General features: G+C 44.9%; 1 protein-coding gene across 18 annotated transcripts in view; it reads left to right on the top strand.

Moving 5' to 3' along the window:
• RPRD2 (regulation of nuclear pre-mRNA domain containing 2) overlaps window positions 1–14,307 on the top strand; it is a 125,343-nt gene extending 111,036 nt beyond the window's left edge. For 4 of the 18 annotated variants that reach the window (XM_045364459.2, XM_045364458.2, XM_073996539.1 and 1 more), the window contains 2 exons: window positions 1,578–1,997; window positions 2,900–7,576. In XM_045364459.2, the coding sequence (XP_045220394.2) occupies window positions 1,578–1,997; window positions 2,900–2,988 (509 nt within the window). In that variant the 3' untranslated portion in view covers window positions 2,989–7,576. Of the gene's footprint in view, window positions 1–736; window positions 939–1,577; window positions 7,577–13,995 lie in introns of those variants that run through there. The other 14 variants (XM_073996525.1, XM_015457753.3, XM_045364455.2 and 11 more) reach the window with 5 other exon arrangements.
• Window positions 14,308–16,044: the final 1,737 nt, after the last annotated feature.

Raw genomic sequence — 16,044 nt, 5'->3', positions numbered from 1 at the left:
TGTATATTAAAATTTTTTAAATTTATTTTTAAATACAGAGACTCATTTTGTCCCCCAGGCTGGAGTGCAGTGGCACAGTCATAGTTTACTGTAACCTTGAACTGGGCACAAGTGATCCTCCAGCCTCATCCTCCTGAGTAGCTAGGACTACAGGCATGCGCCATGATGCCCAGCTGATTTTTAAAATTTTTTTAGAGACAGATTCTCACTATGTTGCCCAGTCTGGTCTCAAACTCCTGGCCTCAAGCCGTCCTCCTGCCTCTGCCGCCCAGAATGCTAGGATTACAGGCAGCCACCATGCCCAGCCAAAAGTTTTCATTTGTGACAAGAAATTGGGTAAATTTTTAAAAAATATGATTGAAGGCCGGGCGTGGTGGCTCACGCCTGTAGTCCCAGCACTTTGGGAGGCCGATGCAGGCGGATCACGAGGTCAGGAGATTGAGAACATCCTGGCTAACACGTTGAAACCCATCTCTACTTAAAAAAAAATACAAAAAATTAGCCAGGCGTAGTGGCGGGCGCCTAAAGTCCCAGCTACTCGGGAGGCTGAGGCAGGAGAATGGCGTGAACCTGGGAGGTGAAGCTTGCAGTGAGCCAAGATCGTGCCACTGCACTCCAGCCTGGGTGACAGAGCAAGACTCTGTCTCAAAAAAAAAAAAAAAAAAAAAAAAAGATTGAATTTATAGAACCTTCTGTTATCTTTTTGTCAAATATTTTTCTAAAAAATTTTCTACAGGAGCAGTTTGCTTTATTGAACTTCAGTCTTTACCCCGAAGAATTCTTTCTCAGTGCTTCTGAGAAAGTTTTGACTGCCAGTGAACACAGTTGAATTTCATCCTTGTCAATCTGGACTAAATAATCCTTGGATTTTCCATGCTATAAAATGGGGATTGTGTGTTTTCTTGTGAAAGGACCAGTGTCCCTGGTGGTCTGTCTTTGTAAGTCTTTGTGGTATATGTTTATTATAGATACATTTTACAACCAAAACGGATGGTTGAAAGCATTGTTTTCCAAAAAGTAACAACAGTCTACCAAGAGATGCTTCTTGAAAAAGATGTTTCCTGTTCAGATAAATTTCTGATATTTGCATTTCCCTGTCTCCCTCTTGAAAATAACAATGTATATTATTAGAGATAACTGTGGTTTGAAGGTTGGACAGGAAAGGTAGAACAGATCTTTAGAGAAACATTTCCACAGATCAAACATTAAGAAATACTGGCTTAAAGTGTTGTTTGAAGAATAATTTTGCCTCCTTTCTTTTCCTGCTTTGCCTAACTTAAACTATGAATGATTCTGACACTAAAATTTCCCCTTCCTGTTGCCTTTTATTGTGCCATGTTGGGCTTATTTCTGGACTGTACTGGAAACATTTCAGTGATTTGCTCTTTATTGATAAATAGACCCAGTATTTTCTGTGACATTTAGCCATTGCTTGTTTGGTCTGGATTCCTTTTGGCCTTACACTTTGTCTATCTGGTTCTCACCAAAATGAATGAGAATATCTGATTAGCCTACATTGTTTGCATTGCATGGTAGGGAGTTATTCTTTTTAACTCCTCTAATCTTTGTTTCTACAGGCCTGTCATCTTTACTTCAGAGTGTTACTGGGAACCCAGTTCCAGCCAGTGAAGCTGCCTCACAGAGCACTTCAGCCTCCCCTGCCAACACCACAGTCTCTACCATAAAGGGAAGAAATCTGCCCTCCAATGCCCAACCTTTTATTTCCAAAAGCTTCAACTATTCTCCTAACTCATCAACTTCTGAAGTCTCTTCAACCTCAGCCAGCAAGGCCTCAATTGGGCAAAGCCCAGGGCTCCCAAGCACTACTTTTAAACTACCGTCCAACTCTTTGGGGTTTACAGCTACCCACAATACTAGCCCTGCTGCCCCACCTACTGAAGTTACCATGTGCCAATCTTCAGAGGTCTCCAAGCCAAAGCTGGAGTCAGAGTCCACCTCCCCAAGCCTGGAAATGAAGATCCACAACTTCTTAAAAGGTAATCCTGGTTTCAGTGGCTTAAACTTAAACATCCCAATCCTGAGCAGTTTGGGGTCCAGCGCCCCATCAGAGAGTCATCCCTCAGACTTCCAGCGTGGCCCTACTAGCACCTCAATCGACAACATTGATGGAACCCCTGTACGGGATGAACGGAGTGGGACACCCACCCAGGATGAGATGATGGACAAGCCCACATCCAGCAGTGTAGATACTATGTCCCTGCTTTCTAAGATCATTAGCCCTGGTTCCTCAACACCCAGCAGTACAAGATCACCACCCCCTGGGAGAGATGAAAGCTACCCCCGAGAGCTCTCCAATTCTGTATCTACATATCGACCCTTTGGTCTGGGCAGTGAATCTCCCTATAAGCAGCCTCCTGATGGAATGGAGAGACCATCTTCCCTGATGGACTCTTCACAGGAAAAGTTCTACCCAGATACTTCTTTCCAAGAAGATGAGGATTACAGAGATTTTGAGTATTCAGGGCCTCCACCCTCTGCCATGATGAACCTAGAGAAGAAACCAGCCAAATCTATCCTGAAATCAAGCAAGCTGTCTGATACCACCGAGTACCAGCCAATTCTGTCCAGTTATAGCCACAGAGCCCAAGAATTTGGGGTAAAGTCTGCCTTCCCTCCATCTGTAAGGGCCCTCCTGGACTCTAGTGAGAACTGTGACCGTCTCTCATCTTCCCCTGGTCTATTTGGTGCCTTCAGCGTAAGAGGGAATGAACCTGGGTCTGACCGGTCACCATCACCGAGTAAGAATGATTCATTTTTCACCCCTGACTCCAACCACAATAGCTTGTCTCAATCTACCACTGGGCATCTCAGTTTGCCACAGAAGCAGTACCCAGACTCTCCTCACCCAGTCCCACATCGTTCCCTTTTCTCTCCGCAGAACACCCTTGCCGCTCCCACGGGTCACCCACCCACATCAGGCGTGGAGAAAGTTCTGGCCTCCACCATTTCCACCACGTCGACGATTGAATTTAAGAATATGCTTAAAAACGCCTCACGTAAGCCCTCAGATGATAAGCATTTTGGCCAGGCCCCCAGCAAGGGCACTCCAGGTGATGGTGTCAGTCTCCCAAACCTCACCCAGCCCACCTTGACCACCACTGATCAGCAGCAACAAGAAGAGCACTACCGCATAGAAACGCGCGTCTCCTCCTCCTGCTTAGACTTGCCTGATAGCACAGAAGAAAAGGGGGCCCCTATAGAAACCTTGGGTTATCACAATGCATCCAATAGGAGGATGTCAGGGGAGCCAATCCAGACCGTAGAGTCCATCCGAGTTCCTGGGAAGGGAAATAGAGGACATGGGCGTGAGGCTTCAAGGGTGGGTTGGTTTGATCTGAGCACATCAGGTAGCTCTTTTGACAATGGCCCTTCAAGTGCCTCTGAGTTGGCATCCCTTGGGGGTGGGGGCAGCGGAGGCCTCACTGGCTTTAAAACAGCACCATACAAGGAACGGGCACCCCAATTTCAGGAGAGTGTCGGCAGCTTTCGTTCCAACAGTTTCAATTCAACATTTGAGCATCATCTTCCCCCATCCCCCTTGGAACATGGGACACCCTTCCAGAGAGAGCCAGTGGGGCCATCATCTGCCCCACCTGTCCCTCCTAAGGATCATGGTGGTATCTTCTCTCGAGATGCACCCACTCATCTACCCTCTGTGGATCTTTCGAACCCCTTCACAAAGGAGGCAGCCCTGGCCCATGCTGCCCCACCCCCTCCTCCCGGAGAGCACAGTGGAATTCCTTTCCCTACCCCACCTCCTCCTCCCCCTCCTGGGGAACATAGCAGCAGTGGTGGGAGTGGTGTCCCCTTTTCTACTCCACCCCCTCCTCCACCCCCTGTTGACCACTCTGGAGTTGTACCCTTCCCAACCCCACCACTGGCAGAGCATGGAGTGGCTGGGGCTGTGGCAGTATTTCCCAAGGACCACAGTTCCCTCCTTCAAGGGACCCTGGCTGAGCATTTTGGGGTACTCCCAGGACCCAGGGACCACGGGGGCCCCACCCAACGGGACCTCAACGGCCCTGGCCTTAGCCGTGTACGAGAGAGCCTGACCCTACCCTCCCATTCTCTGGAACACCTGGGCCCACCCCATGGAGGAGGAGGTGGGGGAGGCAGCAACAGCAGCGGTGGGCCCCCCTTGGGTCCCTCACACAGAGACACCATCAGCCGGAGTGGTATGATCTTACGGAGTCCCCGGCCAGACTTTCGGCCTAGGGAACCTTTTCTCAGCAGAGACCCGTTTCACAGTTTAAAGAGACCCAGGCCACCTTTTGCTAGGGGCCCTCCGTTCTTTGCACCAAAACGCCCATTCTTCCCTCCCAGGTACTGATGGAAACCAAGGGAAAGGCATTTTGAACAGTCTAGAGAACATTGGAAGTAGGAGTTTGGTTTATTGTTGTTGTTTTTATTTGTTTTCTCTTTCTCGATTTTTTTTTAATTATAACAAAGGGCCTCTCTTCCAAAGTAAGAAATCACATATGCTTACGTTTTACTATTCAATTCAATCCTCCCTCCCATTGCACTTATCTACCTTCCCCAAGTTGTTTGTATTAAAAAAGAAAAAAAAAAAGTAAAGAAACACAACCAAAGCCACTTCATTTGGCTGGGGGGTTGGGGAGTGGGGAGGAAAACAATCTTTATTTTACCCCATCTATTGAAGAGTATTATTACATTTGAAATAAAACTTCCATCAGTACAGATAACCACATGTGCAATGTTGGGATGTTATTTTGGGCTTGGCTTATCGAGTAGTCAATGGAAGGATTCCTGTTCCCTCTCTTTGCAGCTTAGAATGTGCTGTAGCCAGCTCGGCTCCCTTCCCTGTGTATCTGTGTCCTGCTAACAGCCAAGAGATGTTGCAAGGGAGGAAATGTGGGAGATCTTGAACCTGTCAAGTTTATTTGTTTTGTTTCTAAAGGCATGTTGAAGTTTTCTTTACCCTTCTCCTAAAATCTTTTTTTAATCAGCCTCAAGGTTAAAATAAGGAGTGACTACAGTATATAAAATTAGGAAAGGAAGCATTAATGGTGTGACGTGACCTGCCTGTTTTTTGTAAACAAGATAATAGGAAATGTTTTCAAGGTAGTTTCACATGTCTTGCACCAAGCTCATGCCTCTTGCTTTTCTTTTTTGACTTTCTTTATCTCCCTCAGTTTTTCTTCTGCTGTGGCCAGAAAGACAGTCACTACAGTTGACTATTGATACAAAGGTGCAACAGAAATATTATCCCTGCATTTTTAAATATAAGAAGTAGACATTAATTTTACCACGGTGCTTCCCTAATGTAAGTGATTATTTATTGGTGGTTTTCAAAAAGGTTAACTATTAGAGAAATATTTGTCTTTATCTTCCTTTTCCCCTTGCTTCAGTTGTGTTATTCACCCCTATTCTTGATATTTTAAAGGAGGAGACTCAGTAGCATTTTCCTTTATATTATACACACGTGTCTATCCCATTTCAAGGCTCAAGTCTCACCCTCACCTCTCGCTCCCAATAGGAAATAAAGACCATTTCTGCCCTTAGTTGTTTTACATGCGAGATAAGTGCTTTCCTTCTCCCTGGACTGAAAGATTTGTTTGTATTTCTACATCTAGTACTTGGGAAATAGACAATCATCGTACTTTGAGTGTTTATATCTTTATATCTAGGGACACTGAAAAGTAAATGTTGCTTTACTCCAATTTTTTTTTTAATTTAGTATCTTACCCCAAGGCATACACACTGATCATCTCCAGTTAGATGAGTAAAACAGTATGTGTTTAGTTTTTCAGAGAATTCTAGCAAGTTTCATATTTTCTTCCAAGTTAGTATAGAACTAACGATAGGAAGTATGGGGTTGCTTTTTCCTCCAGTGGAATATTACAGATGGGGGAGGGTGGGCAATGTAGTGACAGAAAATGATTCTCAGAATGAACTTACTTTTCAGAGAAAGAGCAGCATAAACCAGATGCACATCATGATTTGGGAGTTTTTGTGTAATTTATTCTATTATTTATTTGGGCTCGCCATGTGTTCTGGGGTTAGGATGCTGCAGGTCATTCATCTTCCTAATGCCTGTCTGGTCTTAAAGCCAGCTGTTCTTTCTTTCCTCGACCCTCTCTGCCCTGTAGCTCTCCCCACAAAAATGCATGATACCACGATCTTATGTGTAGGATGGGGTATGTAGTGTAGCAAAGAAAAGAAAGTATAGTTATATTGAGTCCTAAGACATTTGTTAGGGAAAAGCATAAGAGAAAATGGGGTGGGGGTGGGGAAATTATATTTTACTTTCAAAATTGAAATAGGGTTTTTTTTTTCTCAGAAATTAAATGGGATGTTTTTCATTCTAGAATAAAAGAATGTGAATTCTCTCTGCTGCTCTCGTTTAAGCTAAAAGTAGTGTTTACTTGAAAAGGCTCTCTCACCATTTAATTCTATCAGAAAATGTGGGGATGTCAGGCAAGTGGCTTCCTGAACGTTGGGGCAGGATAATTGTCCTCAAAAGTTCAATGATGGTTAATACATGAAAGGAAGACTGTTGTACAGTTTCAAAGATGAGCTTTTAAGGAGTTGGGTTTTTGTGGGGTACTTTTTTGTTTTTTAAGCCACAAAATCCTCAATATGTTTGTTTTAGGATGGAAGTGAGGATTTGTATGAGACTGTCAGCTATTAATTTTAAGGAAATCTTAAAATTTACATTTACATCAGTTAATGAAGATGACAATGTGTATATATGTGATATAGTGAAACAAAAAAGACAGTTCTGGTATTCATAACATGAAAGAAAGGGGTTTTATTCTTTCTGTGTCTGTGATTTAAAACTCTGTGACCATGCTCTGACTTTTGTATTTCAACCTGAGTTCAAACAAATAAACAAGATATTTTTTAAAGAAAGCATAACATAGTGTGTCTTGGCAAGGACATGATTCATATGGCAGCAGAATGTGAGAAGTTGTAAGGTCCTTGGTACTCACTGTAAAATCACAGACAGAGAATTGGTAGGGGTTGTGAATACACTAGTACCACTTAAAGTTCAGTGATACAGTATCAGAAATAGGGTCCTTAAGTATTTTGAAAGAGTTTACTCTTCAGTCAGCTTAGATGAGAGCTCTCTCCCTGCTCCCCTCTTCCCTCTCAAAAGTTGAGAGTAAACAGAATTTGGTTTGATTCCAGGGAGGGGAAAATGAGCAGAGAATAGGACTTTTATACTTTCCAATACCAGGAATAAAATGTTTGTGATATATATGGGGTACAGCAAATCTATCTAGATAATGTGAATACGATAAACTTCCTAATCGCAGGATATTCACTCTCAATCCTGAAGTTACCGGTTCCTGCCGAATTGAGCTTCAGCTGTTACTGTTTTGAAGCCGCTGTAAATTACTGCTTTCCCCAGATCCCCCACTATTTTTTTAAATGGGCGGGGGCGCCTGTTCAGATTTAAAATAGATATGTTGGATTGATATTCTCACGTGTTCAGTGTGAAAACAAAACAAGTACATGCTTTAGAAGCAACAACAATGAAATCCTTTTGAAATGTGTATTGATATCATTTAATAAAATAACTAGTTCGAAAGGTTTGACATTTTTCTTTGAGATGGGCTTGGACCAAGGGCCCCTGGCTTCCTGGTGAGTGCAAATAGGAGGGAACTTCTCAGGAGCTGAAACTGCTGCTTTGTGGAGTAGGCCTATGGTTGGAAAAACCTAAGTTTTCTCCAGCAAAGACCCAACATGACTGTCCAGGGCCGAAGGTGAAACCAACTAGAGAATGCAGAAGGAAAAGCCTGGATATATCTCAGAAGATACGGTTGTATTGGCTTCTGGTCCAAGGGTATGTGGGTGGGAGTAGTGGTGTGTGTGCCCACACATTTCTCAGGCACATACAGAGATACCACAGACCACCCACTTCGTGACCACTTGCACTTTACTCTCTTCCAGACATTCCTTTTTTTAAAAAATCTCTTTGTCCCCAATATTTTGTTTTCCAGTTTAATAAAGTATGGCTTCCTTTGTTGTGTGGTTGACTTTTCCCCTGATGTTGATCTTTTCCAGATGTCCCCTTTGACTTCTGCACTTAACGTCACTGAAGGCAATCTGAGCCTCTAAGATCTTTATGGCCTTGTGGGTTTTCTGTTTGATCCTTTGTGTAATTGAATTTTGGAAAGGGACAATGGATGGGTTCTAGATGTTCAGGGAGTGGTTGGTGAAGTGGGATATACTGTATTAATAATTTTTTGTGCATGTCTTCAAAAGACTGCAACTGTGAGCCAAGAAGCATTTTTAAAGCAAGCGTAGAATTGCGGATTTGGGGTGGTGGTGGGGATCCTTCTGGCCAATTCTTTGCCCACATCTGTCCTTCTTACTGCATATTGGCAATCTGTCGTGCAGAAGCCACACTTAACCCTTCTGTCTTACCCCATCCCTTGTTCATAACCCAATGAGGCTGGGTTGGAATGCTGGCTTTAAGGGGTAAAGAGGAATAGTCACTGCATCTTCTGGGCCAGGCCTGGGTCACTGGCAGGGTAGAAGGCTCTAAATAGCTTTGCTTACGTGAAGGTACATGCATGTATCACCAGACACTTAACTAGCAGTGGCCTGGGAACACACCCAGCATGTAGGGTGTACGACTGTACTGGAATCTGGCTCACCCTTTTTTCCTTGTCTCTTGGGACCTTGACTTGCCCACCTGATTACCCCTAAAGAAGCAACAGCTTTGAGACTTCCTCATTAGGTTTTCTGGGCACGTTATTCATAATTTCCTCTGCCTACTTTTTTTTTATGTAAGCCAATCTTGTATAGCAGGGATGAGTTATGTATGTAGACATAGCAATGCAGACACCATCAGAGTGGGTTTTGGAGTATTGGGGCGTTTCTCATACTTGTTTATGAGTAACTGTATGGACAAGTCCGGTCAGCTGCTGTTCACAATTGCTGAGTAATAATTCATTGAGACTGCATAGGCAAGGCTATGAGAGGGTCATCGGTAAGAGAGAGATTGGCCCTTAAGTAAATGTCCTATCTTCCCCGTGTGGAAGGAAATAGAAGCACTCTAAAGCAAAGAAGCAAGTGCACTGTAAAACAGTATCAGTTACTTTTGACTAATTGCTGGGGAAAGAAAGGAGAAGCCTTTGCTTAGTTACAAGTTGGAGGGGAAGAAGATAAGAAGGCCAACATCTATGTAAAAGTTGATAATTGCAGTTACAGTCAACCCCAAGGGACTGTAAGCTTAAGTCCCTTACATACAGTGGCATAGTATTTGCATATAACCTACACACATCGTCCAGTAAATTTTAAATCATCTCTAGATTACTAATACCTAATACGATGTAAGTGCTATGTACATAGTTGTATACAGTATCGGTTTTGAAATTTGTGTTACTTTTTAATTATTTTTATTACCTTTCCCCCGAATACTTTTGTTCTGTGGTTGGTTGAATCCACAGATGCAGAATCCCCAGACAGAGCCAACCGTATATTTTCTTTTTTAAATTTTATGTTTTTCTATCCTTTGTTCACACCTAGGGAAGAATCAAAAATTGAGAATACAGATATGGGTGGAGGGGCTAGTGAGTTCTTCAATGTCAAGTGAGGAAACACAAATACAGGCTGGGCATCCTGGCTCACGCTTGTAATCACAGCACTTAGGGAGGCTGAGGCGGGCAGATCACTTGAGATAGGAGTTCGAGTCCAACCTGGACAATATGACAAAGCCTTGTCTACTAAAAATACAAAAATTAGAGCTAGGCGCCGTGACTCACGCTTGTAATCCCAGCACTTTGGGAGGCCGAGGCGGGTGGATCATGAGGTCAGGAGTTCGAGACCAGCCTGGCCAATATGGTGAAACCCCATCTCTACTAAAAATACAAAAATTAGCTGGGCGTGGTGGTGCGTGCCTGTAATCCCAGCTACTCAGAAGACTGAGGCAGAAGAATTGCTTAAACGTGGGAGGCGGAGGTTGCAGTGAGCCATGATCGCACCACTGCATTCCAGCCTGGGTGACAGAGCAAGACTCTGTCTCCGGGGAGGGGGGCGGGAAATTAGCCAGGTGTGGTGGCATGCACCTGTGATCCCAGCTACTTGGGAGGCTGAGAAAGGAGAATCACTTGAACCCGGGAAGCAGAGGTTGCAGTGAGCCAAGATCGTGCCACTGCATTCCAGCCTGGGTGACAGAGCGAGACTCCGTCTCAAAAGGAAAACACAAATGCAGGTTGCAGGTTTTTATGTTTGACTTGGCTAAACCAGTCTACCCTGGACATGTTCAGGGTCATGGTAAATTGGATTGTTCCAGCAATGTTCCTTCCTCATCCCCATTGTGCCCCCTTATTTTTGAGAATTACTCAAATCCTTTGCCACATGATTTGTGGGAGATGAGAGAAAAAGACTTGAAACTTGCTACATTTTTCTTTGGGTGTTTCAGTTGGAATGGTAGAAAGGAGACGGACAGCATCCCTTTCCTCTGTTTCTCCCTCCTCCCTGGCTAACAGTCCTTTGCACCTACAAGAGACAACACTTAAAATAGTCATTGCCAAGGGCAAAAGTGATTAGGAAATGATTTGAAATCTTGATTACTTAGAAGTGGGCCTCAGTTGTATGCAGGTTGAGCATGCCAAATCCAAAGTCCAAAATCTGACACCAACATGACATTCAAAGGAAATGCTCATTGGAGGATTTCAGATTTTTACATTAGGGATGCTCAACCAGTAACTATAATGCAAATATTCCAAAATCTGAAAAGATTCAAAATCAGACACTTCTGGTCTCAAATATTTCAAATAAGGATACTCAACCTGTATTTTCTTCTACAGATGTTATCTAGGACCTTCTTTTAGAGTACTTTGTCCTTCCCTTTTTTTACTTTAGCATGGAACCTAAATGGACACATCCCTACCTAGACTGGCTCCTGTGTTTGGCAGATCTCCTCTTTTGCCCTGACAAATCAGTTGTGTAAGAGCTGGGGTGGGAGTGTCTGCTTGTTTTTCTACAGCCCTAAGAGATGTCCTGGGAAGGGAAAACTTAGTAGAGATTTTAGGTGAGCCCAAAGTTTTGTTTTCAAAGTCAAAGTTCAATTTATCCATGCTCTTGACAGAAAGCTTTCACCTCTTTGCTCATTGAGCAAATGTGGCTGAACATTCTCTCCCATTGTGGCTTTTTTTTAATAGAGACAGGATCATGCTATGTTGCCCAGGTTGGTCTCAAACTCCTGGGCTCAAGCAGTCCTCCTGCCTCAGCCTCCCAAAATCCTGGGATTACAGACATGAGGCACCGTTCCTGGCCACATTGTGGCATTTTATTTTATTGATTTTATTTTCATTTATTTTTTGAGACGGAGTACCACCCTTTTTTGCCCAGGCTGGAGTGCAATGGCGAAATCTCAGCTCACTGCAACCTCTGCCTCCCAGGTTCAAACAATTCTTCTGCCTCAGTCTCCCAAGTAGCTGGGATTATAGGCATGTGCCACCACGCCTGGCTAATTTTTTTTTTTTTTTGTATTTAGTAGAGACAGGGTTTCACCATGTTGGTCACGCTGGTCTCAAACTCCTGACCTCAGGTGATCCACCCACCTCGGCCTCCCAAACTACTGGGATTACAGGCGTGAGCCATTGCGCCTGGCCTGATTTTTTTTATGTATGTATGTATGTATGTATGTATGTATGTATGTATGTATGTATGTATTTATTTATTTTGAGATGGAGTTTTGCTCTTGTCGCCCAGGCTGGAGTGCAATGGCGCGATCTCGGCTCACTGCAACCTCCACCTCCTGGTTCAAGCAATTCTGCCTCAGCCTCCCCCGTAGCTGGGATTACAGGCACCCGCCACCACACCCGGCTAATTTTTGCATTTTTAGTAGAGACGGAGTTTCGCCATGTTGGCCAGGCTAGCCTCAAACTCCTGGCCTCGGTGATCTGCCCGCCTTGGCTTCCCAAGGTGCTGGGATTACAGGCATGAGCCACCAGGGCCAGCCTTTTTATTTTTTAGAGACGGGGGTCTCACTCTGTTGTACATGCTGGAGTGCAGTGTCACAATCATAGCTCACTGTCACCCAACTCCTGGGCTGCAGCAACTCTCACCTCAGCCTTCTGAGTGGCTGGGACTACAGGCATGCACCACCACGCCCAGCTAATTTTTTTACTTCTTTAAGGATCATTTTCCTGTTTTAAAGGGAGTATACTTGACATAGTTGTTTTAGGAATTAAGTGTATAGTGAAGGCATAGCACTGGGTGTTCAGTAGTATTCTAGCGTGGAGGGGCAACAACCCAGGTTTTTGTTTTTGTTTCTGTTTTTTTGTTTGAGACGGAGTCTCGCTCTGTCGCCCAGGCTGGAGTGCAGTGGCGCGATCTCGGCTCACTGCAAGCTCCGCCTCCCGGGTTTACGCCATTCTCCTGCCTCAGCCTCCCGAGTAGCTGGGACTACAGGCGCCCGCCACCTCGCCCGGCTATTTTTTTGTATTTTTTAGTAAAGACGGGGTTTCACTGTGTTAGCCAGGATGGTCTCCATCTCCTGACCTGGTGATCCGCCCGTCTCGGCCTCCCAAAGTGCTGGGATTACAGGCTTGAGCCACCGCGCCCGGCCAACAACCCAAGTTTTAAGAATAGATGTTTCAAGCCAGGCATGGTGGCTCACACCTGTAATCCCAGCACTTTGAGAGGCCGAGGTGGGTGGATCACCTGAGGTCAGGAGTTCAAGACCAGCCTGGCCAACATGGTGAAACCCCATTTCTACTAAAAATACAAAAAATCAGCCAGGTATGGTGGCGGGCACCTGTAATCCCAGCTACTCGGGAGGCTGAGGCAGGAGAATCACTTGAACCTGGGAGTCGGAGGTTGCAGTGAGCCAAGATCGTGCCATTGCACTCCAGCCTGGGCAACAAGAGTGAAACTCCGTCTCAAAAAACAAAACACAGGCTGGGTGCAGTGGTTCATGCCTGTAATCCCAGCACTTTGGGAGGCTGAGGTGGTCAGATCACGAGGTAAGGAGTTTGAGACCACCCTGACATGGTGAAACCCTGTCTACTAAAAATACAAAAATTAACTGAGCATGGTGGTGGGCGCCTGTAATCCCAACTACTCAGCAGGCTGAGGCAGGAGAATCACTTGAACCCGGGAGGCAGAAGTTGCAGTGAGCCAAGATAGCGCCATTGCACTCAAGCCTTGGTGACAGAGCAAGACTCTGATTCAAAAAAAAAGTTAGCTGGGTGTGGTGGCAAGCTACTGGGGAGGCTGAGACAGGAGGATCACTTGATCCCAGGAGGAGGAGGTTGCAGTGAGCCGAGATCATGCCACTGCACTCCAGCCTGGGCAACAGAGCAAGACTCCACCTCAAGAAAAAAAAAGAAAAAAAAAAAGAATAGCTGTTTCCTAGGCTGACTAACGGATTAAAATTTCCCAATACTAAGGCATATGCTAGTCACAAGTCCGAAGTTGTAGAAGAACCAGTAACTCATGAATTGGCCTTAGCTTGCTCTTGCACTTGCTTACTTGCTTGCTTGCTTCTTACAGAGGGCGGATGGAATAACTCAGCATTCCTTCCTTCCTCCACTGCAATACAAGTTACATAGGTGATGATGTGGTAGTTGATTGATCGGCATCCCCTCAGCACCCAGCTCACTGCATTGCACACAGTAAGCAGTCAGTAAATGATGGATGAGTATAAGGAGTTACCGTCTCAGGGTAGCCTGGTTATTTTACCATCCCTTTACTATTCTAACAAAAGAGGACAAGGTAGAATGATTAAAGGGACGATGTCAGTGTCTGTTTCCTTTGGAGCATCAACTCAATACCGTGATTGGTACACAGTTGATTCAATACTTTTTGAGCACCTACCATTTTGTTGCCTGCAATACACCTTCCCTTTTGGTGCAGAGGCATGAGAAGAATTCTGCCTGTTGACACCCTTTCTGAATGCCATTTTAAAATTCTTAACTACCTTCTCCCAACCACACACACACAAGTTATCTTCCTCTCCCACACTCTTGTCTCTTTCTCTTTGTATTTCAGGGTGTCTAACATATCAGAAGATGGACCCAAGATCCATAGAGGTGCTTGTGACTCAGATCAGCTGCCCTCCCCAGGAAACCTGGTCTCTCTGGAAACCTTGATTAAACTGCTTTTTCTGACACCTCTTCCTCTACAACCCTTGATTGTATCACCACTGAAACTTCAGAACCAACTCTAACCATCCTCACCTCCAGGACTAATGGGAATTACTGACAGCCTGATGGCTACCCCCAAGTCAGTTTCCCTGCATACTTTACTAAAAATCTGACCGTGTTCCCATATTTACTGAGTAAACTTGATGAAATTTACCTAGTCCTGTGTCCTAGATGTATCAGGGAGAGGGAAGAGAAAGAATAAAGGGAGTTGAGAGCTGGGATAGGAATTAGAGGCAAAGGGCTTATGTAGGGAGCAGAGAGCTAAAATTCTAGTCAAGCACCTCTTTCTGAGGTGATGGGGGAGTACACCAGGAGTGAACTCTACTAGAGAAAGCACGGTGTGGTAAAAGAGAACCAGGCTTGGATTCAGAAATCACCATCAGCACTTGCTGTTTGACCTTAAATTCCTCATCTGTAAGATTAAAAGGTCTCCGCCGGGCGTGGTGGCTCACGCCTATAATCCCAGCACTTTGGGAGCCTGAGGCAGGTGGATCACCTGATGTCGGGAATTCGAGACCAGCCTGATCAACATGGAGAAACCCTGTCTCTACTAAAAATACAAAATTAGCTGGGCCTGGGGTGGCACATGTCTGTAATCCCAGCTACTCGGGAGGCTGAGGCAGGAGAATCGCTTGAACCTGGGAGCCAGAGGTTGCGGTTAGCTGAGATTGCGCCATTGCACTCCAGCCTGGGCAACAAGAGCGAAGCTCTGTCTCAAAAAAAAAAAAAAAAAGAAAGAAAGAAAGAAAAAAGATTAAAAGGTCTGTAAAGTCCCTATTAAGCACCACGAGTATAAAGGAACTCAAACTGACCTCTGCAGATTCTTGGTTCCAGCTTTTTTGGTTTTTTTTGTTTTTGTTTTTTTTGTTTTTTTTAGATGAAGTCTCCCTCTTGTCCCCCATGCTGGAGTGCATGGTGCGATCTCGGTTCACTGCAACCTCCACCTCCCGGGTTCAAGCGATTCTTCTGCCTCAGCCTCCCTAGTTGGCTGGGATTACAGGCACCTGCCACCATGCCTGGCTAATTTTTGTATTTTTAGTAGAGACGGGGTTTCACCATGTTGGCCAGGCTGATCTAGAACTCCTGACCTCAGGTGATCCACCCGCCTCAGCCTCCCAAAGTGCTGGGATTACAGCGTGAGCCACCGCGCGGCCATCTTTGCTCCAGCTTTAAAGTGGTTACATTTACCTGTAGTCCCAGCTACTCCCTAGGCTGAGGTGGTCAGTTGAGCCCAGGAGGTCGAGACTGCAGTGAGCCATGATTGTACCCGTGCACTCCAGCCTGGGCAACGGTGAGACCTTGTCTCAAAAATAAAAAATAAAACTGTTACACTCATTTATCATAATAGCTTCTTGTTGCTTTTGCCCGTTACCAAAAACCACGGGCCACACTAGACGATTTACATAAAATTTAACTCAACAATTGGGAGTAACGCTATTCTCATTTTATAGTTGAGAAAATTGAGGCTTAGAGAAATTAAGTAGGTCGGGCAAGGTGGCTCACGCCTGTAATTCCACAACTTTGGGAGGCCGGGAGTGGGTGGCGAAGGGCGGGGGTTGCTTGAGCCCAGGAGTTCGAGACTACCCTGGCCAACGTAGTGAGACCCCCCACCCCCATCCCCGGTCTCTATTAAATAAATATGAGAAGTTAAATAATCTTCCCAAAATTACATAGTTAATGGCAGATCCAGAATTTACACAAGGTCTGATTCCCCAGTCTATGCTCTTAAGTTTTGTTACTTGCTGTAAGGACCATGCAAAATAAAATGTATAGTTAAAGGGAACTTACTAACTGCCATTTCCTGTCTGTTTTTCTCCCACTCTCGCCCTCAAAAGTTCACCTACCCTTGTCCTCAAAGCCACAGGACGCATAATTGCTATTTTTGGGTTTCAGC

The sequence above is a fragment of the Macaca fascicularis genome, chromosome 1, assembly GCF_037993035.2.
Source record: "Macaca fascicularis isolate 582-1 chromosome 1, T2T-MFA8v1.1".
Lineage (NCBI taxonomy): Eukaryota > Metazoa > Chordata > Mammalia > Primates > Cercopithecidae > Macaca > Macaca fascicularis.
The sequence above is the reverse complement of the archived record's forward strand: the minus strand, read 5'-3'. Positions and strand labels throughout refer to the sequence as shown.